The sequence below is a fragment of the Lynx rufus genome, unplaced genomic scaffold, assembly GCF_022079265.1.
Source record: "Lynx rufus isolate CCGP_SWC_20201006 ecotype Redwood Valley unplaced genomic scaffold, mLynRuf1.p SCAF_55, whole genome shotgun sequence".
In the NCBI taxonomy this organism is placed as follows: Eukaryota; Metazoa; Chordata; class Mammalia; order Carnivora; family Felidae; genus Lynx; species Lynx rufus.
Window position 1 is genome coordinate 796,398 of NW_025814873.1, and position 27,707 is coordinate 824,104.

Sequence of the window (27,707 nt, forward strand, 5' to 3'; positions counted from 1 at the left end):
CCCCAGAGCCCGAGTTTCCTGCAGGGAGCTGGGCCTCATTTACCGTGCGCTGTGAGCGCCGGCTGTATGCCAAATCTGCAGCTCCAGAGGGAACCAACAGATGGAACAGATCCTGCTTTTCTGCAGCTCACTTTCCAGGGAGGAGGCGAGAAGAGAAGTGTGTCATTTGGCGAGAGCCGCCAAAGGTAGAAAGGAAGCAGGGAGGGGCAGGAGTGCAGAGGAGGGGCAGGAGAGCAGGGGAGGGGGCAGGAGTGCAGGGGAGGGGGCAGGAGTTGCAGGGGAGGGGCAGGAGAGCAGCGGAGGGGGTAGGTGTGCAGGGGAGGGGCAGGAGAGGGGGCAGGAGTGCAGGGGAGGGGCAGGAGAGCAGGGGTGGGGGCAGGAGTTGCAGAGGAGGGGCAGGAGAGCAGGGAAGGGGGTAGGAGTGCAGGGGAGGGGCAGGAGAGCAGAGGTGGGGGCAGGAGAGCAGGGGTGGGGGCAGGAGTTGCAGGGGAGGGGCAGGAGAGCAGGGAAGGGGGTAGGAGTGCAGGGGAGGGGCAGGAGAGCAGGAGAGGGGGCAGGAGTGCAGAGGAGGGGCAGGAGAGCAAGGGAGGGGCAGGAGAGCAGGGGTGGGGGCAGGAGTTGCAGGGGAGGGGCAGGAGAGCAGGGGAGGGGGTAGGAGTGCAGGGGAGGGGGCAGGAGTGCAGGGAGGGACAGGAGAGCAGGGGAGGGGGCAAGAGTGCAGGGGAAGGGCAGGAGTGCAGGGGAGGGGGCAAGAGTGCAGGGGAAGGGCAGGAGAGCAGGGGAGGGGCAGGAGAGCAGGAGAGGGAGCAGGAGTGCAGAGGAGGGGTAGGAGAGCAGGGGAGGGTCAGGAGAGGAGGGGTGGGGGCAGGAGTTGCAGGGGAGGGGCAGGAGAGCAGGGGAGGGGGCAGGAGAGCAGGAGAGGGGGCAGGAGTGCAGGGGAGGGTCAGGAGAGCAGGGGAGGGGGCAGGAGTGCAGGGGAGGGGGCAAGAGTGCAGGGAAAGGGCAGGAGAGCAGGGGAGGGGGGAGGGGAGCAGGGGAGGGGTAGGAGTGTAGGGGAGGGGGCAAGAGTGCAGGGGAAGGGCAGGAGAGCAGGGGAGGGGCAGGAGAGCAGGGGAGGGGGTAGGAGTGCAGGGGAGGGGGCAGGAGAGCAGGGGAGGGGGCAGGAGAGCAGGGGAGGGGCAGGAGAGCAGGAGAGGGGCAGGAGAGCAGGAGAGGGGGCAGGAGTGCAGGGGAGGGTCAGGAGAGTAGGGGAGGGCCAGGAGAGCAGGGGAGGGGGTAGGAGTGCAGGGGAGGGGCAGCAGTTGCAAGGGAGGGGCAGGAGAGCAGGGGAGGGGCAGGAGGAGCAGGGGAGGGGGTAGGAGTGCAGGGGAGGGGCAGGAGAGCAGGGGAGGGGCAGGAGGAGCAGGGGAGGGGGTAGGAGTGCAGGGGAGGGGATAGGAGTGCAGGAAGGGGCAGGAGTGCAGGGAGGGACAGGAGAGCAGGGAAGGGGGTAGGAGTGCAGGGGAGGGGGCAGGAGTGCAGTGGAGCGGGTAGGAGTGCAGGGGAGGGGGCAAGAGTGCAGGGAAAGGGCAGGAGAGCAGGGGAGGGGCAGGAGAGCAGGAGAGGGGCAGGAGAGCAGGAGAGGGGGCAGGAGTGCAGGGGAGGGTCAGGAGAGTAGGGGAGGGCCAGGAGAGCAGGGGAGGGGGTAGGAGTGCAGGGGAGGGGCAGCAGTTGCAAGGGAGGGGCAGGAGAGCAGGGGAGGGGCAGGAGGAGCAGGGGAGGGGGTAGGAGTGCAGGGGAGGGGATAGGAGTGCAGGAAGGGGCAGGAGTGCAGGGAGGGACAGGAGAGCAGGGAAGGGGGTAGGAGTGCAGGGGAGGGGCAGGAGAGCAGGGAGGGGCAGTTTTAAAGACATCAGTCAGGAACCCACCCCCGCCCCGGTCAGAAGGGATGTCTGTAGAAAGACCTCTTGGTGCCCTGAGGGAGCTGTGGATGATCAGGGGAGGGGGTGTTCCAAGCAGAGGGCGTGGCAGATGCAAAGGCCCTGGGGCAGGGTCGTGCCTGATGCGCTCCAGATGTGACACACGTGCAGCGCAGCCGAGGGGCGACGGGGGAGGGAGAGCAGTCCGGCTTCTGCTCTGAGGGAGCCCAGAGGCACGGAGGCTCTGGGTGGAGGCTTGGCTTCCACGTTTCAGGGATTCCCCTGCGACTCCGACTCCGGGGTGGAGCGAGTGAGGGCCGGAGCAGGGAGGCCGGGGCTTCTGGGATAACGCAGGGAGGTGAGGCTTGGACCGGGGAGGGGACGGTGAGATCCTGTGTCGTCCGGGTACATTCTCGAGGGAGCGCACGCAGGGCTTGCTGGGGGTGGGGGCTCCGGAACAGTCTCCCGCTCGTGCTCGGGCCTGAGCAGCTGGGCGGGTGGGGAGGTTCCTTGGATGGAGGGGCCGTGGGCGGGCAGGGTGGTGGCCTGGAGTGGGGGGTTCCCAGAGGCCGGCCCCGCCCCACCACTGGGCCCTCGTGGGGCCGTGGCCTCCTCTGCCAAAGTGGCTTCCCTGCTGTGTTGGCTTTTGAAAAGTCCGGTGGGGGGGCGCCTGGGTGGCGCAGTCGGTTAAGCGTCCGACTTCAGCCAGGTCACGATCTCGCGGTCCGTGAGTTCGAGCCCCGCGTCGGGCTCTGGGCTGATGGCTCGGAGCCTGGAGCCTGTTTCCGATTCTGTGTCTCCCTCTCTCTCCGCCCCTCCTCCGTTCATGCTCTGTCTCTCTCTGTCCCAAAAAAATAAATAAACGTTGAAAAGTCCGGTGGGGAAAAAGTTGTTCAGACTCGTTTTAGTCTGAAAAAAATAAAACAAAATTGGCTTTTGATTCGGAGCAGAGGGCGCATTCGAAGGCTGACGTGCAGGGCTTTGTTCCCGGCGGGGCTGGGCCGGCTTTCCAGGGCCACTCCTGACAGCCAGCCCGCTTCCAGGGTGCGGGGTCTGGGCCCCGAGTGCCAGCTGCCCGGTCGTGACCCGGCCTCTGCTCCCCCGCGGCCCACACGCGCCTGGGGTTCCGTCCCCGGCCCTCCCTGCCGTGACACGGGCGCCTCCACCTTCCTCCGGGGTTTCTGGCTCCCGTGGCCCCGGGTCCGAGCTGTGGAGTGCTTCCGCTCAGGTGGCTCGGGAATGGGGTCCTCTGCGGTGGGACCCCGCCTCGGGGCCCACTGAATGGCACCCTGAAGTCACAGCCCCACTGGCCGCGCTGCCGTAAACTTCTGTCTGGGAGCTCGCCTGGCTGGCAGGCCGAGGGCAGGGCCAGGTTCCCAGGCTGCGGTTTTCCGACCTGAATCTTCTAGAGGTTTCCTTAAAACACAGACCCCTGGGGGCGCCTGGGTGGCTCGGTCGGTTGAGGCAACTTCGAGGTGTCCAACTTCAGCTCAGGTCATGATCTCACGGTCCGTGGGTTCAAGCCCCGCGTCGGACTCTGTGCTGACCGCTCGGAGCCTGGAGCCTGTTTCCGATTCTGTGTCTCCCTCTCTCTCTGCCCCTCCCCCGTTTATGCTCTGTCTCTCTCTGTCCCAAAAATAAATAAACGTTAAAAAAAAACAAAAAACAAAAAACACAGACCCCTGGGCTCCACCCCCGGGATTTGGACTCCATAGGGCGAGACGGGGCCCAGGAATCTGCATTTCCAGCACATTCTCGGGGCTGCGGACGCTGCTTGCCCAGGGCGCCTGCTCTGGGATCCGGCCCCCGGCCGGCCTGCCGCTTTGGGGCCCCGAGCCCGCCTGGCGCGCCTGCATACGTGTCCCCCGCTCTGCCGAGCACCCCGCGCCCAGGAGCAGGGCCGGGATGTCCCGGCGGGGGCTCGGGGGGCTCGGTAGCTGGGCTGAGCTGAGCTCTGGTTGGTTTGGGATTCTGGGTTGTTTACTTTTACCCGTGGAGCCTTTATTCACAGGGAGGATTTCAGGCGAGTTTTAAAAATTTTCTACACGGTTTATTGAAATTATACTTTTCAAAACCTATTTGCTTTAAGCTTTTAAGTTAAACCTGGGGGCTCATATCATTATGGTTATAAGTCTAATCGATTGAGATTAGAGAGAGCACTCACCTCCCTGTTTTCTTTGATTAATGTTTGATTAACTCGGGTTGAACGGATTGAATGCCATTAAACAACAATCAGTTCCCTCTCTGCTTTTAGTTAATTAAATTCCCTTGAACCTTTTAAAATGACACTTATAAATATAACGTATTTACTTTTCTCTTTAAGCGCTTGGAATGCCTGATACCACAGCGGAAATTCCCCCAGGTGCTTAAAAAACGCTAGTGTATCTAATAAATTAAACTTACACCAAATCTCAAGTTCTCGGAAGCATTTCGGGATCGTTTGCATCTGTATTTAATTCCCTGACACGGTCCAATTTTGAATAAAAAATGTACACTCGGGGCGCCTGGGTGGCGCAGTCGGTTAAGCGTCCGACTTCAGCCAGGTCACGATCTCGCGGTCCGTGAGTTCGAGCCCCGCGTCGGGCTCTGGGCTGATGGCTCAGAGCCTGGAGCCTGTTTCCGATTCTGTGTCTCCCTCTCTCTCTGCCCCTCCCCCGTTCATGTTCTGTCTCTCTCTGTCCCAAAAATAAATAAACGTTGAAAAAAAAAATTAAAAAAAAAAAAACGTACACTCGACCTTCAGTCACACGTGTTAAGAACGGAACCCGGAGGTTAACGTGGTGGGTTCTTCCACCTTCGACTGTTCTCAGCTGTGCTGATCAACGGACCCCAAACCTTTGCACACGATTCCCGAATCTGGTTCAGGGAGAGGCTTCCCGCAGCCTTGGGGACCTCCAGGCTCAGAGCAGTCCCTCCGGGGTCCTCCCGGGGGCAGAGGGGAGCCCCACAAGCCCAGCAGGGCAGGCAGAGGATGTCAGCCTGAGGCCGGAGGAGGCTTCAGCGGGGCTGGTTGGGTTGGGTGGAAGGTGGGCTGGGGGACGGGACGGGGAGGGACAAACAGGCTCAGGGGCCCACAGGAGCTGGGGAGAGCAGACAACCATACCCCCAGAGAGACGGGGGGGCGGGGGGGGGGACCAGGCCAGGTTCCCCCCAGCAGCGTGACTGTGTTCTCGTGAGGCTGGGGTCCCCAGAGGCCAGGAGCCAGGTTCTGCATGGACAGTGGCCCCGGGAGCCCGGCCCGTCTGAGCAAGAACTCGGCACGAGGGCGGGAAGCACTGTCCCTGGATGTCACCGCACGGGGTCTCGGACACCAGCACGGGATGTCCCCCCTGGGAGTTAGGCAGGTCAGAGAACAGGAAAGGAGGAGAGTCCCGTGAGGGGACTGTCCCAGAGGACAGAGCACCGCACAGCATGGTGGCCGGGGCACGGGGACGCCCGGCCGGGAACAGGTCGCCCGCAGAGGCCAGAGGGCATGTTGGGCCCGTGTGGTGAGCGCCCGCAGGGAGGGGCATCCAGAAGCGGGGCGCGGGCTTGGTAAACACAAGGACACGGTGGGCGGTGGAGCCTGGGAGACCCCCAGTCCCGTGGGCGAGACGCGCCCCCCCGAAACCGCCGGCAGCCGCTGCTGGTTTTGACGCTCAGATGGCGGAGGAGGGACGGGGACGGTCTCACCTGGGTGGCTTCTCACTGGTGGTGACGCCCACAGGGCGTCGCAGGTGGGCGTTACCGTGGCAGGAAGACAGGAGCCTCTGTGGCGATGGAAGAAGCCTCTGTGCTTGGCCCCCCGGCCCCGTGACCGCGGCTGGGACCCCAACGTCCCCGGTGTCCGCTCTGTAAAGTGGGGGCTGGGCAGGGTCCCGCCTGTGCGGGGAGGACTTGGGCAGACGCAGGGGCGGGGGGGGGGGTGCGGTCCGCTGCGGGAGGGGACGAGGTAACTATGGGCGTAGATCGGGGTGCAGGTGCGCGGCAGGCACCAGTGTGGACGCGCACGTTTATCCGTGTTGTTACTTTCGTCGCCGACGGGGTTCAGGTAGCTTGCCAGGATGCAGAGACGAGGGGCACTGGGAACACGAGAGGGGAGGACGGAACGTGAAAGGGGGCCAGCGGGGAGGCCCGGTGCTGGGGGCCAGGGTCACGCCCTACGCCTGCACCTACACCTGTCGCCGGCCGGGGGCCTGCCGGTCCCGGACCTCAGAGCAGGGTCTCCTCACAAACCCACCCACCGTGGGCCAGAGACCGGTGCAGGGTGACCAGGTGCCCTCCGTCCGTATCCCCAGAGCAGACGTCCACCGTGGGCAGGCTGGCGGCTGAGGCGGTCTGTGCCTGCAGAGGTGCTGACGGCTGGGGGGAGGGGGAAGTCTGTCCCCGTGGAGGTGCTGGCGGCCCGAAGTGGGGGGGTCTGTGGCAGCCGCCTGGCGCCCCGCATCCGACCTGGCCTCGCCCCGTCCCCCTTCTTATCCGCTCCATTCAGAAGCCCAGGGGGCCCCGGGGCCCCCCTCACCCTGAGGGCCGAGCCCAGACTCCCTCCCGTGATCCTCAGCACCCCTCCCCACGTGCCCCCACCCACCCTCCCCTTCCGTGGCCGAGCCAGGCTGGCCCCTCTCTGCGGGGAGTCCTTCCAGCCCCTGCTGCTTCTGGACCCTGGTCTCGGCCCCTCGGTGCTTTCTTCCTCACACGATCTGGCTCTGCCCACCGCCTCCCACCGATGCCTCCCGCCCCCCGACCCGCCGGAATAGTCAGGGGCCGCGGCTGCCTCGTTCCCTGCTGTGCGCAACCCGGTGTAAGCGCCGGTGCGTCTGTGGAGTGGGCACAGGAGGCCTCCGGGAGGGGAGGGGAGGGCGGGCCTCCCTGTGACGTGCTAGACGCTGGAGCCCGGGGTGGGGGGCACGGCAGAGAAAGCAAGCGCTTCGTTTGTTGAGCAACTTCTCGCGGGCGTCTGCCACGCCGCGCTAGAGGCTGGGGGCTCCTCAGGGGACAGAGCACGCACGGGTCGTAGACGGGGACAGCATGTGGCACCCATAGAACACCATGCACGGGGAAGGGATGGGGGCTTGTCATCTTATACGGGACAACCGGCGAAGGGAGGCCACGTCCGAACGGGCGTAAAGGCGGAGAGGAAGCGAGCCGTGCGGCTGCGGGGAAGGGCATGCCCAGCCGAGGCGCAGCAAGTGCAAAGGCCCTGGGGCGGGAGCATGGCCCTCGTGGCAGAGACCGCAGGCGGCCCCGTGGCCCCGTGGCCTTTCTGCTGCCTTTCCCGCACAGGTGGACCTCGCAGCCGCGGCTGTTTCCGATCTGTCCTCAGCACGGGTGGCTGTGCAGCGCGTGCCATCGGTTCCGCCCGCTTAGAGGAGTCATTCTGGGGTCCCGGGGCCAACTTACATTTCTGTGACTGTGAAAATGCGACTGCTCTTCCCCTAACGAGGAGAGCGCGAGAGCCCATTAGGGGGAAATGAATCCTTCGCGTGCATCTGGTTAATAAAGGTCAAGGCAGAATCCAGCGGCCTGGGTCTGGGTTGGGAAAGCCTCCCGCGGAACAGAAATCGGAAATCGTTTGCTTCGCTGTTTTGAAACTCTCAGACTCGCCACTTCTCCAGGGTGTTACAGGAAAGCCCCCTCAGCCCTGGGGGCCGTCAGTGCGCCTTCAAAGCCCGGCCCTTTGAGGGGTGCGGTGGCGTTGACCGTCTGGGGGCTGGGGGGGCGGGTGTTCCCTCGTCTTCCCACGGGGCGTTTATCTGAGCTCCTGTGTCTCCCAGCGGGGGGCGCCAGGGAGGTGTGCCCGCGCCGTCCACGCTCGGGGAAGGGGGCCCTGCCGTCAGGCGTCACAGGGCTGCAGGGTGTCTCCAGGCCGGTCCTAGACCTTCCCCAGGGGGCAGCGGGCAGAGGGGAGGGCGGGCGGTGAGGTGCCCGTCCCGCCGCCTTCAGGAAGGGCTTCTTCTAGTTACAAGTGGGCGGGTCTGCCTGACAAGGTAGTGGTCACGGGGGGACGCACCCCCAATGCCCAGCAGCCCACAGGGCAAGGTCCCCCCTGGACGGAGGAAGCAGGCCTCCAGGCGGGGGGACGCCCCTGTCCTCTTGAACAGGTTTGTGGAAAAGCCCCACTGCTCACACGGGGATTCTGGAAGACCCCTCGAGACTTGTGTGCATTGGCCAGGCCTCTCTCCGAGCCTCCGTTTCCCCATCTGTCACAGGCGTGATGTGACCCTAAGTCAGGGCCGGGGGGCTTTGTGCCTGAGACAACAGACAGGCAGTGAGCGCCCGTGTTTGTGCAGGCGTTTCGGAACACCCTCTCCTCTCCTGCGTAAAAGCAGCTTTTATCAGAGGAAACGCCGCGGTGGGCAAACCGGACCGCAGTCCGGGTGATTCTCGTCGGACCCGTGTCGCACACGTGGGAGCATCGTCCCCACGTGCCCTGGCACACCCGTGACGTGGCCCCGTGCCTTGCACTAGCGGGGGGCGTTCCCGGGGCCGCGGGTCAGGACGGCGCCCACCGGGCTTCACGCCCCCGTCCGCGGCCGCCGGCTCGCCGCTCTGTGCCACACGCTGGTCCGTGTCCCCGTGTGCGCCTTCCGGTCGCGGTTCCCTCTGGAGGACCGTCTAGAGTTGGACCTGCTGAGTCAGACGGACTTCGTGTTTCCGTGGCTTTTGTGGAACTTGCCAGATCTCCCTCCCTGCGCCCCGCTGCTCTGTGTGCGTGAGTGCGTGTGAGTGCGTGTGTCTGCGTGTGAACTCTCACCAGCGGTGCGTGCGAGAGACAGCTGCCCGGGTCTTACGGGGCCCCGGGGTCTGAGTGAGTAATTTTTACCTGTGGCTGGCAAACGAGGCAGACACGAAAGGAGCGTCTGTGTTGACTTACTTTGCGTCTTTTCAGTTGCTAACGAGCACGAACGCTCCGGCCGCTGCCCGTTTTTTCCACGGCGTTCCTGGTCTTCCAGCTGGTCTTAGCCTGCACCGTGCGATGCAGACGCGGCCCCTCGCAGACAGGACGTTCGTGAGCACGCCTGTCCCCCTTTGTCTCGGGCCTGTCCGAGAAGCTGTCTGACCACAGCTGCTTCTGACACTTTTCCACAGCAAAGGCTTGAATCCCTGAGGGATGGATCTTCGTCATCTTTCTTGTTTTACACAGCAGACCGCGGCTCCTCACCCCCCCCCAACGCCTCCGCCCTTGACCGCTGGCTGGAAGGCCTCCCCCTCACGTCGGGGTGCTGCCGGGCACGCACAGGCCCCCCCACTTCCCGTCCCTTCGCCGCTGGGCCACGCGTCCTGGGTGCCCCGCTCAGTCACGTCCCCGTGAAGGACCAGCGTCTCCGGCCGTGTCCAGACGGCGACCCAGGCCACTTCCGTAGCTGTGGTTTCTCACCTCCGCGAGCGCGTGTCGTGTCTACGCCGTGTTCCGCTGGTGCTTCTCACACGTGGCTGTTCTGTGACCGTTGGCCGTGACTCGTAACCTCCTCTCCTCTCTCGATGGACGCTTTCCCTCCTTCCTTCGGCTCCGACAGTCCTCGCGGTCAGTCCTCGCGGTCTGCTTACGACCTTCCTGCCCGTTCTCTCTCTCTCCCGAAGTCCCGTCTTGGGTTGGTAGGTGACTCTTCCGGAACTGGATTTTCCGCGTGTGCTCTGTACATTTGTGTGATCTCTCTTTCGCGGGAACGGCACCTTCGCACTCACTCGTCCCTGGACGGGAGTCGCAGATTTCTGCGTGCCTGCCCCCACCCCCACCCGAGGCCTCCGCTCAAAACTGGGTGGCTGGGGTTTCGTCCCAAGACTCCCCCCGTCACACAGTCGCCGGCTCCGGTCTCTGCTTCGTCTCTCACCGTGTCTGTCTGCATTCCGGGGGGCAGTCGGAGCCGGTGTGTCAGCTTCCGTTCACAGTTGGGGCGCCCGGCCCGGCCCCAGGCCCCCCCCGCCCGGTCCCCGGCCCTCCGGGAGGCTCAGGGTCCTGCCCCTGTGGCGCCAGCCCCACTCCGGCCGGCGGGCTTCTGCTCCTTCTGAGCGGTGGGGAGCTAACTGTGGTTTTCCACGGATGCTTTTAACTCCTAAGCAGCCTACCCACCATTTCTGCGTGTTCAGAGCGGACAGGGAAGAGTCCCGCGTCCGTGGTATTGACCAGAGCCCTCCATCACTTCACCCAGCTGCAGGGGGCTTGGCGTGCGGGGGCCATCACCTAAGAGGTATAGCCTCCCCTCCGCTTGAGGACAGGAAGTGCAGGACCACACAGCCGCAGCCTCAGGTGGTGTCCGAGGGACGGGGCTTCTGGGCCACACGGTGGCACCAAGTGTGCGAGGTGACCAGAGGGTGGAGGCGGGGACAGAGGCCTCGCGCACTTCGTGCAGCCGCCCGCGGACCCCGGCACACGTCGGGACCCCCCGGAGGGCTTGTTAAAGTGCAGGTCGCGGGGCTGGCCCCAGAGCCTCTGACTCCGCAGGTCAGGTCTGGAGCGGACGGCCACCTGCGTTTCTGGGGCGCCCCAGGTGACACTCCTGCTGGTCCTGTGACCACACTTTGAGAACCACTCGTTTAGAAGGAAGGAAGCTATTTTTTCTCTCTTGTTTGTTTGAAGCGTTCGACACGTTCACGGAAACCAGCGGCCGGAGCTTGGAACGAAAGCCCCACTCGGAGTGTCTGTGGGTCTGACGCAGGGAACGGAGCGGGGAGGCAGCTGTTTGAAGGCAGACGTGTGTGTGCTCAGACCGTCCCAGGGAGAGACGTTTGCTTGTCAGAAATGCACGCGTTGAGCCCAGCCGAGCCCTGGGAGATGCCTTTCCAAAGCTAAACCCAGTCTGTTCTGCCCCTGGAGCTGGATCGTTCCTGCAGAGTGAGGGGTTTGTGGGGCAAGAGAGAGGCAGCAGCACTGGACCCGGGCTGGGGTTGGGGGGGGGGCACCAAGCTGATTGTAAGTCTTGTAAAGTAGGTTCAGACACGAAATCTCTAAAAGTGCTACGCGCACTTGTCTCCTGAGGGACTACGAGTGGTTGCTTGTTCAAGGGGGAAACTGTGCGCTGCCCGAAAGGAAGACGGTGGCCGGGCACCTGCTGGGTTTGCACCGGGTGAGATGGCCTGTGAGGCTGGGTCTCAGCTGAGCCTCTGGGCTTCCAGCCTCTTGTCTGAAGGCCTCGGCGAGGAGGCCGGGCGTGGACATCTCGTTCTGACCCCCTCGCCTTAAAAAGAGAGCTCTGCATCGTGCCTGGATAGTCAGGCTGGTTGTAGAGACCGATGCAGATGGATGGGTGGGGGATGGGTGGACAGACAGGTGGACTGACGGGTGGATGGACGGACGGATGGATGGACGGACAGGTGGGTGGGTGGACGGATGGATGAATGGAGGGATGGATGGAGAGATGGATGGATGAGTGTATAGGTGGGTGAGTAGATGGATGGATGAAGGGAGGGATGGGTGGATGGACAGATGGACAGACGGATGGATGGAGGGATGGATGGATGGATGGATGGATGGATGGACGGATGGAGAGATGGATGGATGAGTGTATAGGTGGGTGAGTAGATGGATGGATGAAGGGAGGGATGGGTGGATGGACAGATGGACAGACGGATGGATGGAGGGAGGGATGGATGGATGGATGGACGGATGGAGAGATGGATGGATGAGTGTATAGGTGGGTGAGTAGATGGATGGATGAAGGGAGGGATGGGTGGATGGACAGATGGACAGACGGATGGATGGAGGGAGGGAGGGATGGGTGGATGGGTGTACAGGTGGATGGATGGACGGATGGATGAATGGAGGGATGGAGGGATAGGTCTGTGGGTGGATGGATGGATGGATGGATGGATGGATGGAGAGATGGATGAGTGTATAGGTGGGTGAGTAGATGGATGGATGAAGGGAGGGATGGGTGGATGGACAGATGGACAGACGGATGGATGGAGGGATGGATGGATGGATGGATGGACGGATGGAGAGATGGATGGATGAGTGTATAGGTGGGTGAGTAGATGGATGGATGAAGGGAGGGATGGGTGGATGGACAGATGGACAGACGGATGGATGGAGGGAGGGATGGATGGATGGATGGACGGATGGAGAGATGGATGGATGAGTGTATAGGTGGGTGAGTAGATGGATGGATGAAGGGAGGGATGGGTGGATGGACAGATGGACAGACGGATGGATGGAGGGAGGGAGGGATGGGTGGATGGGTGTACAGGTGGATGGATGGACGGATGGATGAATGGAGGGATGGAGGGATAGGTGTGTGGGTGGATGGATGGATGGATGGATGGACGGACAGGTGGGTGGGTGGACGGATGGATGAATGGAGGGATGGAGGGAGAGATGGATGGATGAGTGTATAGGTGGGTGAGTAGATGGATGGATGAAGGGAGGGATGGGTGGATGGACAGATGGACAGACGGATGGATGGAGGGAGGGAGGGATGGGTGGATGGGTGTACAGGTGGATGGATGGACGGATGGATGAATGGAGGGATGGAGGGATAGGTGTGTGGGTGGATGGACGGACGGATGGATGGACGGACAGGTGGGTGGGTGGACGGATGGATGAATGGAGGGATGGAGGGAGAGATGGATGGATGAGTGTATAGGTGGGTGAGTAGATGGATGGATGAAGGGAGGGATGGGTGGATGGACAGATGGACAGACGGATGGATGGAGGGATGGATGGATGGATGGATGGACGGATGGAGAGATGGATGGATGAGTGTATAGGTGGGTGAGTAGATGGATGGATGAAGGGAGGGATGGGTGGATGGACAGATGGACAGACGGATGGATGGAGGGAGGGAGGGATGGGTGGATGGGTGTACAGGTGGATGGATGGACGGATGGATGAATGGAGGGATGGAGGGATAGGTGTGTGGGTGGATGGATGGATGGATGGATGGATGGAGAGATGGATGAGTGTATAGGTGGGTGAGTAGATGGATGGATGAAGGGAGGGATGGGTGGATGGACAGATGGACAGATGGATGGATGGAGGGAGGGAGGGATGGGTGGATGGGTGTACAGGTGGATGGATGGATGGATGGATGGATGGATGGATGGATGAATGGATGGATGGATAGATGGATGGACAGATGGACAGATGGATGGATGAGTGTATAGGTGGGTGAGTAGATGGATGGATGAAGGGAGGGATGGGTGGATGGACAGATGGACAGACGGATGGATGGAGGGAGGGATGGACAGACGGATGGATGGAGGGAGGGAGGGATGGGTGGATGGGTGTACAGGTGGATGGATGGATGGATGGATGGATGGATGGATGGATGGATGGACAGATGGATGGACGGATGGACGGATGGATGGAGAGATGGATGGATGAGTGTATAGGTGGGTGAATGGATGGATGGAAGGATGGAGGGATGGGTGGGTGGACAGATGGACAGACGGATAGAGGGAGGGATGGACAGACGGATGGAGGGAGGGAGGGATGGGTGGATGGGTGTACAGATGGACAGATGGACGGATGGATGGAGGGAGGGAGGGATGAAGGGATGGAGGGATAGATTGGTGGATGGATGGATGGATGGATGGATGGATGGATGGATGGAGAGAGGGAGGGGTGGATGGGTGGATGGGTGTACAGGTGGATGGATGGATGGATGGACAGATGGACAGATGGATGGAGGGAGGGATGGATGGATGGAGAGATGGATGGATGACTGTATAGGTGGGTGAATGGATGGATGGATGGATGGAGGGAAAGAGGGAGGGGTGGATGGGTGGATGGGTGTTCAGGTGGGTGGGTGGGTGGATGCATGGGAGGGCAGGTGAACGAATGGATGGGGATGGCCAGGTGGGTGGGGAAGGGTGTCTCCTTAGGTGGCTTACCGAACAGTCTCAGTCAAGGCGGCTACTAAAGAAACAGTGTCACCGGGAGCTGAGGACTGTGCTCAGAAAGTCCTTCCTGCCTGAAGTCACATCGGAGAGCCCGGGAACGCATTCCACGGAGCCTTAATTTAGACGCTGACTGCGTCTGCACACACGGTAATGCCACCCAGAGCGAGGAATTATTTTTGTCGCTGGAAGCCTGTGCTGTGCCACCTGCAAATCCCACGAGTAAGAGATGAGGACCCCGGGCAGGTCGCGGATGAAACCTCGTTGCTTCTGTTCTGCCAAAGTGGCTGGAAGACGTGGGCCCCGTCGGGCCTTCGAGGCCCAGGGCGTCTGTGTAGCGTTTTCTCCCGAGTGTGCTTCTCGTGGGCTGGACCAGAGAGCCAGGCGAGGACGCCCCGGGGGGGGCCCCTCCACGGCCCGCCTCTCCACCTCAAAGCAGCACACTCTGATTTTGCAAGAGGCTGGAACCTTCCTCACCCCAGCTGTGGGACGACAGAGGGGCCTGTGTGAGGCGACCGCCTGGGGAACGGGCCCGAGGTCCCGCTGTCCGAGCCCCCGGCCGGCTGCCGGCCTTCGGGTGTGGTAAGGCCGGCAGGTCAGGGCCCGGCTGCCTCTGAGGAGAGGGTGTTCCTCGGGGGCCCAGAGATGGGGCAGCCAGGCCACGGGGGGCATTCGGGGCCAGGAGGCCAGGAGGCCGGGGTGGAGGAGGCTGGGCCGGAGGCTGCCCCGGGCCGGGTGGTTTGCACGCCGCGGGAGCCCCTCAGGCAGGCTGTCTGCTGCCCCTGGGAATCGGCTAGTCCGGGAGGACGGTCCCTCCACCCTCAGGACAGCGAGGCCCAGGAGTCACATCATCCGACACAGAAGACCAGCAGGCGAGGTTCACACACAGGCCCGGCTTCTCCCTCCGCAGCAGCAGAATCAGGGACCCGTCTCCCCGTCCGCCTCGTCCACCTGGCGCAGGACTGGCCCCCTTCTGAACGAACCCATCACGGCCACGAACATCTGAGTGCTCCAGAATCAACCCCCTCTTCTCCACACCCCGTTGGGGCAGCCCTCCCTCCTGAACAGTCCTGGGACGGGTGTGTCCCCAGCCCCACCCACGGCCCGGCCTGTCCCTGCACTTCGGGGCTGCTGGGCTGGCCTGGTTTGGGGGCCAGCATCTGTTTGGAGGCGTCGGGAGTGCCCAAGCCGTGGGTGGGAGCGTGGCCGACACAGTGGCCGCCCCCGCCCCCCACCACGGCCACGCCGATCTCCGCAAGGTGCTTCTCAGACGTTGTGATGCAGACACTGATGAAGGAGAGCCCGACCGTCCGCACCGCTCATGGCCCAGGCCATGCTGAGCACCCGGGAGCCACGTGTGCTCTGCCCGTCTTGACCCCGGGCAGTCCTCCGTGGACGCCCTCCCGCTGCACCCCGGCCGTCCAGCGTGGCCAAAGCTGGCCACGGGGGCCTCTCCGCCTGCAACCGACGTTTACGGTGGGTCTTCCCAGGGAGATGGTGAGGCCCGCGGGGTGAACTGTGAGTCGGGGGCCCCCACTCCCCCGCGGAGGCCACAGCGATGCCGCGTGGAGCCAACACGGAAAGCCTTGAGAGCGCACGGGTCTACCGGGGGCCTCCGGATGTGTCGGCACGGGGCTCCCGCCCCGCCTGGAGAGCCGAGGCCCCGTGGCCTCCGGAGTGGCCTCGCCACGGGGCAGGAGCATGGCCCTGTGGAACTGCGGCCCGTTCCATCGGGGGGCTGTCACAGACGGGAGGGACGGAGGGACTGAGGGCTGAGTGTGCACGTGTGCACGTGGGCATGCGTGGCGTAGTGGACGGGCGTGAGGCCCCCGAGACTCTGACCGAGAGCACAGGGCAGGTGACAGCCGCTCTCCGGAGGCGGTGCTCCGCGTGCCGGGCCGACGGCCTCACTGCACGGGGACAGCTCAGCGCGGGTGAAGGTGGGCGGGCTGGCCGAGAAGCCCAGGGCCCTGAGGGCTGGGGCCGCGCTCCTGGCACCTCGAATGAGCTCAGGGTCCAGAGGGCGTCTCCGGAAACTGCTGTGGGGCACGCCCCCCTCCCACAGCCGCGTGGACGCGGGCGAAGCCCCCGGGGGTGACTGTGCTCGGGGGGGGGGGGGGGGGCGAGGAGGGACCGGGGAATCTCACAGGCGGCTCCTGGCTTCCCAACGTTCTGAGAGCGCCGGCCCGCGGCAGACATGGCGGCCAGGCCGCGGCGGGTCTCAGTCCCAGCCCTGCGGGCCCACGGTGCGCCGCCACGGTGGGGACCGTCCGACCGCTCCACGGTGACCACGCGCCCCCTGGCACCGGCAGGACGTCCGAGGAGCTGGGATCCGAGGGGCTGAGGTTCCCCCCGCCCCGCGCTCCTTCCCTCTGCACGGCTGCCTGCCGACCTGACGCCTGGTCCCCCCTTCGCGTCTGCTGTTCTGTTTGGGGGCAGTTGACGGGGTTGACGGAGATAATTACTGGTTGAGACACAGGCGGGTGTGACTCAGTTCCGTGGCGCCTCCGGGCTGAGAGGGGTTCATGCAACAGCCCAGGCTGCCTGCCGCACCACGAGCCGGCCGCGTGACCCTGGGCCCGTCTCCTGACCTCTCGGTGCCTCCACCCCTGTTTCCACCGGAATTAACCCTGCGCCGCACTGACACGGGGTCGTTGGGCTTTCTGTCCTCCCGGCACCACCTAGTCCAGCCTCCTCAGTCAGGAACACAGCGACAGGATCCCCACCAACAGAGGCTTGAGCAGATGGGGGGCTCCGCTTTTCTCACGAAGCACGGAGCTGACGGCTCTAACTTTCCGCCGGCCGGTCCTGCTATATAGACTCTGAGCCTCACGATGGCTGCCTCCCGGCCACAGAGTGGCTGCCACTCCTCCAGACCTCACGTCCGTATCCAGAAAGAAGGGCAAAGGGCCCTGCAGCTGAGTCTGTTTCTTTTTTTTCTAATCAGGGTAAGCCGTAGCTTTCCTACAAGCCCCACCCCGAGACCTCTGCTCTCGCTCATTGGTCAGAAGTGTCTGGCACGGCCTCCTCTAGCTACAAGGCAGTGGGAAAGTGGGGTCCATGATGTCACCGGAGCCTTGGCCCCGTCACCTCCACGTAGAAGTGCCCCCGCCGGCCCTACCTCGCTCCTGCCCCGCACAGCAGCTGTCCATCCGGTGACGCCCAGAACCCCGGGCGAGCTCACCTGCCTACGTCCTGCTCGCCCTGTCCTGGTTTGGGGGCGTGGGCGAGGCTCCCGGGGGGGTTTCACCCCCCACGGCGGCCTTCGCTGCCTCCACTCGGCACAGGGGAGCGTGTCATTCGCCGGGGCCTGCAGGCGACGTCCCCGGGAGTGTTTGTGGGGGAGGCGGACGGCCCCTCGGTGCAGCCCCCTCTCGGACGCACACCTACCGGTGTGACGGGCGCGCAGGCCTCCGGCAAGAGCAAGGCGACCGCGTGCTTCGTCGTCCACCGGGACGCCCTCGAGAGTTGCTGTGGACCAGGACGCCGGGTCAGCGGGCGTGAACGAGGGCTGTCCCGGGCAGCAGGTGTTGACTAGGGTTGCTGCGTTGCCCCCGCGTGCAGCCGCCCCTCGCAGCTGCGTCAGGTAGCTCCCGGCTGGGGAGCCTCCCTTCGGACTTTGCGGCTTAGGAGCCATTTCCTTAGCCCGCGAAGCCGTGGGCCGACCATGCGCTCTCCGGAGGGCCGGCCCCTGCTCGTCCTCGTGGTGGTGGCCGGGCACAGGGAGCTGAGGCCCGAGCAGGGTGTCCTGGGCCCGAGCTGGGACCCGGCACTCGGCCGCTCTGCCCCTCTCTGGTGTGCGCAAATCACGCACCCTGGGGGCTCGGGCGACCGTCTCCGCCCTCGGTAGGGTCGTCCGCGGGCTCCAATGCAGAGAAGAGATTTGACGGCCCGGCTCCGGGATGGGGGCTGTGCGCCAGCACGCCGACCTGGGTGAGGCCTGGTCGGCGGGCGTTTGTCCTTTCCTCCACCGTTGGGGTGCTTGCAGAGCGAGTGGGGATGTCCCCCCTCCACCCCGAAATCCCTGAGCCCACGGTGCTGTTGGGATGCCAGGCGGGCGTGTGCCTGCGCGTCCAGCGGCTTGGGGAAGGTTGCAGATGCCCCCTTAACCTCAGGCACCTGCGGCCCTCGCCCCCCAACCCTGAGCACCCTGTGGGGCCCAGCCCGGAGGACGGGGAGAATGACCCCAGCTCCCGCCGTCCGGAAACGCTCTCGCCTTTCTGAGCGGAGGAGAGAGACCGTGGCCGAATGTTGCCCAGGAAAGACGGGGGTCTGACGGGGCCCTGAGCTCGCCCACAAAGCCCCGCGTGCGAGTCTGTGTCCAGCCGCCCTCACGTAACTAAGGCTTGAGGCCACTGAACCAGACCGAGCGGGGCCTTTCCCGCCATCCTGTCCTGCGGCCGTGCCATCCAGGTGGCCGCACCAGCCGCACACGTTTCGAGGGCTCAGTGGCCGGGCGCAGCTGTGGCTCACCTTTCGGCGGCCCAGATCTAGAACACGCCCGTCACCGCAGAAAGTCCTGCTGGGCAGGTCTGGCGGTTGCTAACGGATTCCTGAACGCGAATTCATTCATCCATCGAACAGCCTGCGCTGAGTGCTGACCGCGCGCCCGTTTTGTTCTGAGTGCGGCGGGTGGGACCGTGGTCCCGGAGCACAGGCCTCAGAGGGACAGACAGACCAGGGGTGACGGGACCAAGGGGCTGCAGTGTCACATCAGAGAGTGAGGAGGGGACCGCAAAAAGGAGGCATCTGGGCAGAGGCTTGCGGGCAGGTGCAAAGGCCCTGGGGCCGTGGGGAGAGCAGAGGAGAGACAGGTGGGGGCAGGGACGGAGGCCCCTCCAGGATGCACAGTGATGGCGGCTGCAGAAGGCCCGGGCGGGGTGGGGGGGGGGGGATGTGGTGGGAATCACGGCACCGTCCCGCAGGTCCGCCAGGCTCCCACTGTGGCGTTCCCGTGTTTGCCTTCTGGAACATTCCTGGCTCAGCAGGCGTCCAGCTGCGTCCCCAGCCTCCCCGCTGCCCTGCAGCCTCCCAGGACCAGGCGCTGGGGGCAGGGTCCCCACCGTCAGCGTGAAGGAGCTGGCGATGTCCCCTGGGCTCTGTGCAGCGGGCAGAGCGCGGGTCCCCCGCGGGCTAGGAGCCCGGCAGGGGGAGACTGTTGGCCGCGTGCTGGGAACCCGTGAGGAACCCCCAGCCTCCCTCCGCACACAGGACGTCCCACCTGCCCGGACATGACTTGTTGCGGCCGTGTGGGGCGTCAGGAGGGGGACCCTCAGCTGCAAGACGTCCCTCCTCCTTCCCCTGCTTTCTGAAGGCACAGTCGGGCAGGGGAGGAGGCAGGGATCCCCCGTCACCTTCCCCAAGCGAGGGCTCAGCTGTGTAGTGAGTGAGCGGCAGCCCCAAGAGGGTGTGTGGATGGTCAGACTGTGCACTGAGACGAGGAGAGGACGGTGCGCCCGCAGGTCAGGGTCTTTGGGGACAGTTAGGGACTTCAGGGAGTCCTGCGCTCCAGGAAGCAGCCGTAAGACGCCTTCTTTGGCCGAGACCGGGTGTGTCTGGGGTGCTCGAGGCAGCGTTTGCGCGGCCGGCACCGCGGGTCGAGGGTGTCTGAATGGTTGGCCCGCTCTTTCCAGACTGGATCGCGGGCTTGTTCCTCCGGTGGGGGGGCAGCGGCTGGTGTTGAAGCCCCCGGGCCAGGCCCCCCTCCCCCCCGCACAGAGCAAGCACAGGGCAGGGGGGCGGCGGGCAGGAGAGACGAGTGTGGTGGGAGACCCGGAAGGGGAGGCCGTCTCCCCGGAGCGGGCTCTGGAGCGTGGGTCCCGGGGCCGCGGGCGGCCGTGCTGTGTCCCCACAGGTGTGGCAGTGTGGCGGCAGCATGGAGGTGCTCCCCTGCTCCCGCGTGGCCCACATCGAGCGCAGCAAGAAGCCCTACAACAACGACATCGACTACTACGCCAAGCGCAACGCCCTGCGGGCAGCGGAGGTGTGGATGGACGGCTTCAAGTCCCACGTGTACATGGCCTGGAACATCCCCATGACCGTAAGCCGGGGCGCGGCGGGGCGGGGGGGCCGGCGGCCGCGAGCGAGCCTCGCCGCGCCCCGTGGCGATGCCAGCGAGGACCCGGGGCCCACGTGCAGACGCACAAGCGCGGGGTCTCGGCGGACGCGGGCTCTGGCAGCGCGTGCAGCCCCGGCTCGCCGCCCGCCCCGCTGCACCCTGCGTGCCGTTTGCTTGTGCTGTCTCGTGGCCGGTTATACGCGGTATAGGGTCTGCATTGCGGCCTTTTGTTTATGGCTATTTCTGAGAGAGACAGATCGTGAGCGGGGGAGGGTCAGAGAGAGAGAGGGAAAGGGAGACACAGGATCCGAAGCAGGCGCCAGGCTCCGAGCGGTCAGCACAGAGCCCGACGCGGGGCTCGATCCCACGAACCGCGAGATCGTGACCTGAGCCGAAGTCTCGTCAGACGCTCAACCGACTGAGCCACCCAGGCGCCCCTGTTATTATATGTATATATATTTTTTTAATTTTTTAAATGTTTTATTTATTTTTGAGACAGAGAGTGAACAGGGGAAGGGCAGAGAGAGAGAGGGAGACACAGAACCCGAAGCAGGCCCCAGGCTCCGAGCCCTCAGCCCAGAGCCCGACGCGGGGCTCAAACCCACGAACTGTGAGATCATGACCTGAGCCAAAGTCGGACGCTCAACTGACTGAGCCAGCCAGGTGTCCCTACTCTTTCTTTTTTTTTAATGTTTATTTTTGAGAGAGAGAAAGAGACAGAGTGTGAGTGGGGGAGGGCAGAGAGAGAGAGGGAGACACAGAACCCAAAGCAGGCCCCAGGCTCCGAGCCCTCAGCCCAGAGCCCGACGCGGGGCTTGAACTCACAAACTGTGAGATCGTGACCTGAGCCAAAGTCGGACGCTCAACTGACTGAGCCAGCCAGGTGTCCCTACTTTTTCTTTTTTTAATGTTTATTTTTGAGAGAGAGAAAGAGATGGAGCATGAGCTGGGAAGGGGCAGAGAGAGGGAGACACAGAATCCCAAGCAGGCGCCAGGCTCCGAGCCGTTAGCACAGAGCCCGACGCGGGGCTCGAACTCAGAAACCGTGAGATCATGACCTGAGCCGAAGTCTCATCAGACGCTCAACCGACTGAGCCACCCAGGCGCCCCTCCATTTTAGCCCTTTTAAACCGCGCAGTTCTGGGGCCTTGCACACACCCACAGTGCCGCACGACCACCCACCTGCCTGGTCCCCCAAAAAATCACGGAACCCGGTAGGCGGCTAGTCCCCGCCTGCCGCCCCCCAGCCCTCAGCACCCGGCCGTCTGCTCTGTCCCGGGATTTACCTGCTCCGGACGCTTCCTTCCCATAAACGGGGCCCACGGCACTTCTCCTCTTGCGTCTGGCTCCTTGCACGGAGCACCATGTTCTCAGCTCCGTCCACGTGTGGCGGGTGTCAGGGTATCAGTGCTTCCTTTCCGTGGCCGGGTCACGTTCCACGTATGGACGGACCACGGTTGGTCTAGCCGGCCTTCTGTCCACGGACACCGTCCACGGATACCTGGGTTGCTTCCTGTCTCTTTGGCCCTTGCAGTTTCGACCCACATCTAGTTAGGGGTTGCTGTTTGTTTTTACTTTGTGGTCAACCGAGTCCCGTAAATAGCCTGTTTCTGGCTTCTCTTGAAAACCCAGAAGACCCGGTTCCCCGGCCTCCGTGACGGTAACGAGGGCGGGTACCCAGCAGAGGCTGCCCCTCACGTGGGGCGATGTCTAGGCCACCGGTCCCAGCGCATCGGCTGTGGAACCAGCCTCCACTCGCGTGTGGCTTCCCCGGCCACCGGAGGGTGCGAGGCTGGGGGCCCTGGGGACACCCGTCCCGGACACGGCTTTGTGAAAAACACACCGTAAGCGCCAGATCTCACGTCATGAGCCTGCACACACGTGTACACGTGTGTGTGTGATTATCTGCCCACGTGTAGAACGCCCGCTACGTAACACAAGTTGCAGAAACACCGCTGATCTCCGTGACGTGCATTTCTCGCTGCCACCAGCTGACCTCCCAAACCAACAGGGCGTGCCCTGAGTCTGGGTGACGCTGCTGGAGGGCCAGGCTGGGCCACCTGCTCACAAGGCCGCTGTCCCAGGCGGGGACGGGGATGGGGGTGGGGGGCACGGAGGCTCCTTGAGCGGTAGTTTCCAGCCACGTGAGCGACACCGTGGAAACACACACACGTTTATCAGAGATGGAAGGAGGGCACACAGTCCCTTATGAACCCTCATATTCCACCAAGGGACCCCATTCAGGAAACGACCCCATTACCCCTCAAAAGGGAACCTGGGCATTGTCACCACGGGGCCTGCAGGCCGCGTGCACACGGGGTCCACGGCTCCGGACCAGAGGCTGGCAGACGCCCTCCCCCGTCTCATTGTAGCCCCGCGCTCCCCGCCCCCTGCCCGGACTCACCTGCTGCTCGTGTGAAGGCTGTGAGGGGCTCCTCTGTGGCCACGGCCACCACGTGGAGGAGGGACAGGGGCTCTCCCTGGGCAGCGACCTCCCCGCCGGGCTTGGCTGGCATTGGAGCCCCGGGCCACCTGGCCTGGGAAGGCACTCTCCCAGACCCACTCACAGAGGGCTCGGTGCCTGTCACGGTGTCGGGGGCCCCAAGGCCACCCTCAGCTTCGACGCTCGGCCGGAAGGACCCAGAACTCCAAAGAGCTGTGCTGCTCAGCCTGTGGTTTCTCACAGCGAGAGAATACAGAGTCCCAGGGCTCGTGTAGACAGCACGCACCTCTCCCGGGCACGCCGTGCGGCGGTCCGCATGGCGGGTCAACAACCAGGGACGCCAACCCAAGCCTGGGGCTTGTCCACGCAGGAGCCGGCCTCCGCACGGCTGACCGTAGTCCGTAGGTCACACTGATACCCCACCACGGCCCAAAGCCCCGCAGAGATCGCCCTGCGGCATAGACTGTCGGGCCCAAACCCCGGGTAGACGCTCGGTGACAGGCGGGATGATCCGAGGGCTCAGAGGTCGTCTCGCAGGGGGCGGGGGTGGGGGCCGAGGGCAAGTGGTTTCTTTGGAGTGTGTGGGTGGGGACGAGCCAGCACACAGCCCGTGGCCGTCTGTCAGGCCGGGGCTGGTCTCCAGCAGGCAGGACAGGCCAGGCCCTCCCCTTCGGGAACAGCCGGGCCAGCACGGGTCCTGGGAGGGCCGGGGGCCGCCGCTGGTCAAGTCCTGAGGGGTGGGGCTGCTCCCCTGTCTGTCACGGGCGGGGGGTGGGGGGGGACGCGGCCAGCTCCCGCCTCGCTTCCCGCCTTGCAGAACCCAGGGGTGGACTTCGGGGACGTGTCTGAGCGGCTGGCGCTGCGCCAGAGGCTGAAATGCCGCAGCTTCCAGTGGTACCTAGAGAACGTGTACCCGGAGATGCGGACCTACAACGACACCCTCACGTACGGAGAGGTACCGCCTCCACCTGGGGGGCCCCACGCGGGCGGGTCGGGCAGGCTCCCCGCCTGGACGCGCACCCACATGCCCGCCACCAGCCAGCACGGGTTCTCGTGCACGCGTGCGCGGAGCAGTGTAAGAGCCCAGGCTCACGCGGGTACGCACGCGTACGGAAGCACACAGAGTAGACACGGGGACACGTGCACGCACGCACGTGTGCACAGACACATCCACACGTGTGTGTGGACACACATCCACGTGCACGAACGCGGACCCCTGAGTGCATTAGCGTCTGCACACACGTATGTGTACGTGTGTGAGACCTGAAAGGGTACGTTTGCACACAGTCTGGCTCACGAGCACACACAGCGAGCTACTGACACACATTCCCTCGGGGGCACACACCCGAAGGTGCCCGCCTGCGCTCACGAAGACGCACGATACTCGACACAAAACGTCAGGCGAGCGGGTGCTCCCTGACCACGGAGATGTGCGGGCCGACGCATCCACATGCACGTAGCCGGGCTCGTATGCACAGAGCACGCACGTAAGTGCAAACAGAACACACACACGGGTCCACGCGCCCGCCGCACGGGCCCTCGCCTGCACCAGCGCACGCGGCTCTGTAGAGCTGGCAATAGGACGCCGTGTCCCCATCCCGTCACCCTGGTCTGTGCTGGCGGGGAGGGCAGTCTCCCTTCAGTCGGGGCGTCTGCCGCTCCAGGGGGACCCGGGCCCCACGTGGGAGGAGCGCGCGCCCTCTGGCCCTGGGCTCGTGCTCAGTGCGCGGCGAGAAGGGTGCCCGGGTGGACGGTGTGGGCTGGCCTGTCTGCTCCTGGAGCTCACGTTCTCCGGCAGAGCAGGCTTCTCTGCCCCTTGGGGAGCGGGGGCGGCCTCGCGCCGGCCTTTCGGACCCCCCAACAACGGGGTTTCTCCTTCGGTTTCTGATTGTAGGTGAGAAACAGCAAAGCCAGTGGCTACTGCCTGGACCAGGGAGCGGAAGACGACGACCACGCGATCCTCTACCCCTGCCACGGGATGTCCTCTCAGGTGCGAGGGGCGGCTGCACCCCACGACGGGGGGAGGTGCGTGCAGGAGGGGCGGGTCGCAGCAGACTGGGTCCAGGCTTCGGGCAGCGCGGAGACCCTCAGGGAAACCCCCGCCCCAGATACACCGAGACCAGGGCTTTTGGAGCCAAACAAGCCCTGGGCGAGTCACGTCACATCCCTCGCCTCAGTTTCCCCATCCAGCAGATGGGACCCTAAAGGTACTTAACCTGTCGGGGCTGTTGTGCGGACCAAAGTGGATCACGTGGGAAGGCGTCTGCCGCGGCGTGGGCAGAACCGGGGAGGTGTCACGGTCCCCACTGGTCCTTACCGGCTGAGCTCCCCCCACGTGATCTTCAGCCCGGGCTCCAACCCGAATCACCTGGGGGGACTTAGCAACGCGCACACCGATGCCCAGCGCCCGGGCCGGCGGCACCAGGCGGCACAGGGGCAGGTCTGGGGATGCGGACGAGGCGGCCCCAGCGGAGAGCCCGGGGATTCTGGCCCCGAGGGGACCCGCTGCTGGCGAAGGCAGTGCTTCTGTTTGGTGCGTGTTGCTGTGATTTCAGCCAGACCCCAGGGTGCTTTCCCCACGTGACCTTCAGCTCCCCCGAAGGCACTCTCTGAGTCTCAGCCGCGCTCTCGGACGTCGTCCGGGGGAACCTCGCGGTGACCTGTGCCGGCCTGGGCAGCGAGAAGCTGTCGTGTCCACGAGGCCCCCGGTGGTTCGTGGCGGGCTGTGGCACTGGAGTGGAGAGCGTGGGTGCCCCCGGCCGCCTCCTGCAGCTTCGTCCCGCAGCAGCTGGGGTTGAGACAAGACAGTCACCCACCGGGAGGCAAGCGTGGCCTCCAGGAGGAAATCCGGTCCGCTGGCCCGTTCTCCGGCTGGCACCCGATGTGAGGGGCCACGTCCCGCTGGGCGTCTCTGAACACGCCCGACGAGGAGCCACCGGAGGGGATCGGTGGACCAGAGTTTTCCCCAGCAAGTCCTGCGGCATGAGAGGGGACACCATAGACGACGTGGCCCACACGACCCTCCTGGCGGGGCTCACACGTGCCGTTGGGCTCGCACAGCACCAGCCAGGCCACGGCGAGGCTGCAGATCCCCTTCTGGGCCGGCGCTCGCCCGGCCGTCGGCTCAGGAGGACCTCGGAGCCTCCCCACGTGGCCTCTCCCCAGGCTGCTGGTTCCCAGGGCAAGCACCCCAGGAGAACAGGGGCGTCACGACCGTTTACACCCAGCCTCGGGAGTCAGACGGCACGTCCGTGGTGTCCACTCGCTCCCCAGAAAGATCCGGGGGAGACTGTAGGTCCCCACCCTTAACAGGAGGGGTCAAAGTCACAGCTACGGAGCGTGCAGGGCGGGAGGTAGCATTACAGCTTGTGTTCCGTAAGATTGTGCCGGAAAATACAGCCTTCGGGGAGGGGGCCCGCAGTGCATTCGGGCAGTGCGTGTGCGTGTGCATGGGTGCGTGTACATGTGTGCATATGTGCGTGTGCATGCACGAGTGTGTGTGTGTATATGTGTGCATGTGTGTATTCATGGGTGCATCATGTGTGTACACGCGCGGGTGCGTGCATGCATGTGTGTGCATGGGTGCGTGTGCGTGTACGTGTGTGCATATGTGCGTGTGCATGCACGAGTGTGTGCATGTATACGTGTGCGTGTATTCATGGGTGCATGCGTGTACACGTGTGCATATGTGTACATGTGTATGTGCATGGGTGCATGTGTGTACACATGGACGTGTGCGTGTGGGTGGGTGCGTGTGTACACGTGTGTGTATTCATGTGTGCGTCACGTGTGTGTACGTGGGTGGGTGCGTGTATGCGTGCGCTTGGGTGTGTGCGTATGTACACGTGTGTGCATGTGTGTGCGTGCATGCATGAGTGTGTTATGCGCGCGTACGTGTGTGCATGTGTGTGTATTCATGGGTGCGTCACGTGTGTACACGTGTGGGTGCGTGCATGCCCGCGTGTGCATGTGTACACATGTGCATATATGCGTGTACATGCACATACGTGTGGGTACGTGTGTGTACACGTGTGCATGTGCACGTGCGTGGGTGCATGTGTGCACGTGCATGCATAGGTGTGTGTGCGTTGTGCGTGTCCACACGTGCGCCTGTATGTGCACGTGCTCACGCATGAGGGGGAAAAGACGGGGCAGGGAGGGGAGAGAGACGCGGCTGTAGCACCTGCTTGTCGACTGAGCGTGAGCTGCTTTTTAAGCACTTTTGTGTCGTGCCCCCTGGATCCTTCCGGTAGCCCAGCCAGGCAGGTGCTGTCACGACCTCCTGTGTACAGACGAGGACGCGGACGCAGGGAGGTGACGTGACTTGCCCAAGGCCACACGGCTGGGGAATGGCAGGCATCTATGAACTGGCTCCTGGCCTGAGGGTTTGGTCGTTACTTTCGCGGTGTTTTGGGAACAAGTGGGACCCAGGCGCACGTGAACTTGGGTTCGCTCCCCACGCGGAAGTGAACGTTCACCCCCTGGTGGTTCTGGGCAGATGGTGCGCCCTGAGGGCACGTGTGAGCTTCCCTCCTCTGGGCCGAGACAGGGGCCCCGGGGAGCCGAGGGCCGAGCCAAGTTCTGGAAAGGGGCCTGAGGCAGTCCTGCGGGGGGCGTTGGTGGGAGGAATGGGGGGGCCGGGGGAGCGGGGCGTCCGGCTGGCCCGGTGCCCGCCCCCCGCCTTCCCTGACGCCCAGCCCGTCCCCGCGGTCCTCCCGCAGCTGGTGCGCTACAGCGCTGAGGGGTTGCTGCAGCTGGGCCCGCTGGGCTCCACCGCCTTCCTGCCCGACTCCAAGTGCCTGGTGGACGACGGCAGGAGCCGCGTGCCCGCCCTGAAAACGTGTGAGGACGTGGCCCGGCCGGCGCAGCGGCTGTGGGACTTCACCCAGGTCAGCGGGGCACTGAGCACCACCCCCCCGCCCCCACCCCTGCCCCCGGGGCCCAGGTGCGGGGGAGGAGCTGTGAGGGCACAGGGGTCCTGGATCGGCCGCTCCCGGGTCCACCCCCCACCGGTGACCTACCTCTGGCCACACAGCCAGGGAGGGGCCCGCCGGTCTGGTCACAGCACTGTGGCCGCCCAAGCTCCCGCCTCCTCTGGCCTCCCGGAGGGTACGGGGTGTGACCGCCACCGGGAAGCCCGCAGGGCAGCTCCTGGCCAAGCGGGGCCAGGCTGGACTCCCTGCCGAAATCAGCCCCTGCTGGGCCCCGGCTTAGAATTTCCAGCCCCGAGAACATCTGGGGCGGACGAGTCAGTGGCGGCCTCCCTGCCTGGTGCAGCAGCTTGGACTCCCGCCGCCCCACCCCTGGGGACCCCGCCCAGGCCCCTCCCCGACAGCAGCCACCGGCTGGGATGCTGCCTGGCCCAGAACGACACGCGGGTCGCCGCGGCCCCCAGGGAAGGGGCAGGAGGGGGCCTCCCAGCCCCGGGCGGCTCTGGGCCGAATCCCGCTGGCACTTCTGTCCGGCTGCCTTCCTCCGTGTGGCCCTCTCCGCA

The 27,707-nt window shown here is 64.5% G+C and overlaps 1 protein-coding gene across 1 annotated transcript in view; it reads left to right on the forward strand.

Moving 5' to 3' along the window:
• Positions 1-27,707, forward strand: part of GALNT9 (polypeptide N-acetylgalactosaminyltransferase 9) — an 83,589-nt gene that overhangs the window by 53,181 nt on the left and 2,701 nt on the right. Inside the window, exons 7-10 of the mRNA XM_047101050.1 lie at positions 19,567-19,752; positions 23,031-23,168; positions 24,108-24,203; positions 26,935-27,102. Of these exons, the coding sequence (XP_046957006.1) occupies positions 19,567-19,752; positions 23,031-23,168; positions 24,108-24,203; positions 26,935-27,102 (588 nt within the window). The remainder of the gene's footprint in view (positions 1-19,566; positions 19,753-23,030; positions 23,169-24,107; positions 24,204-26,934; positions 27,103-27,707) is intronic.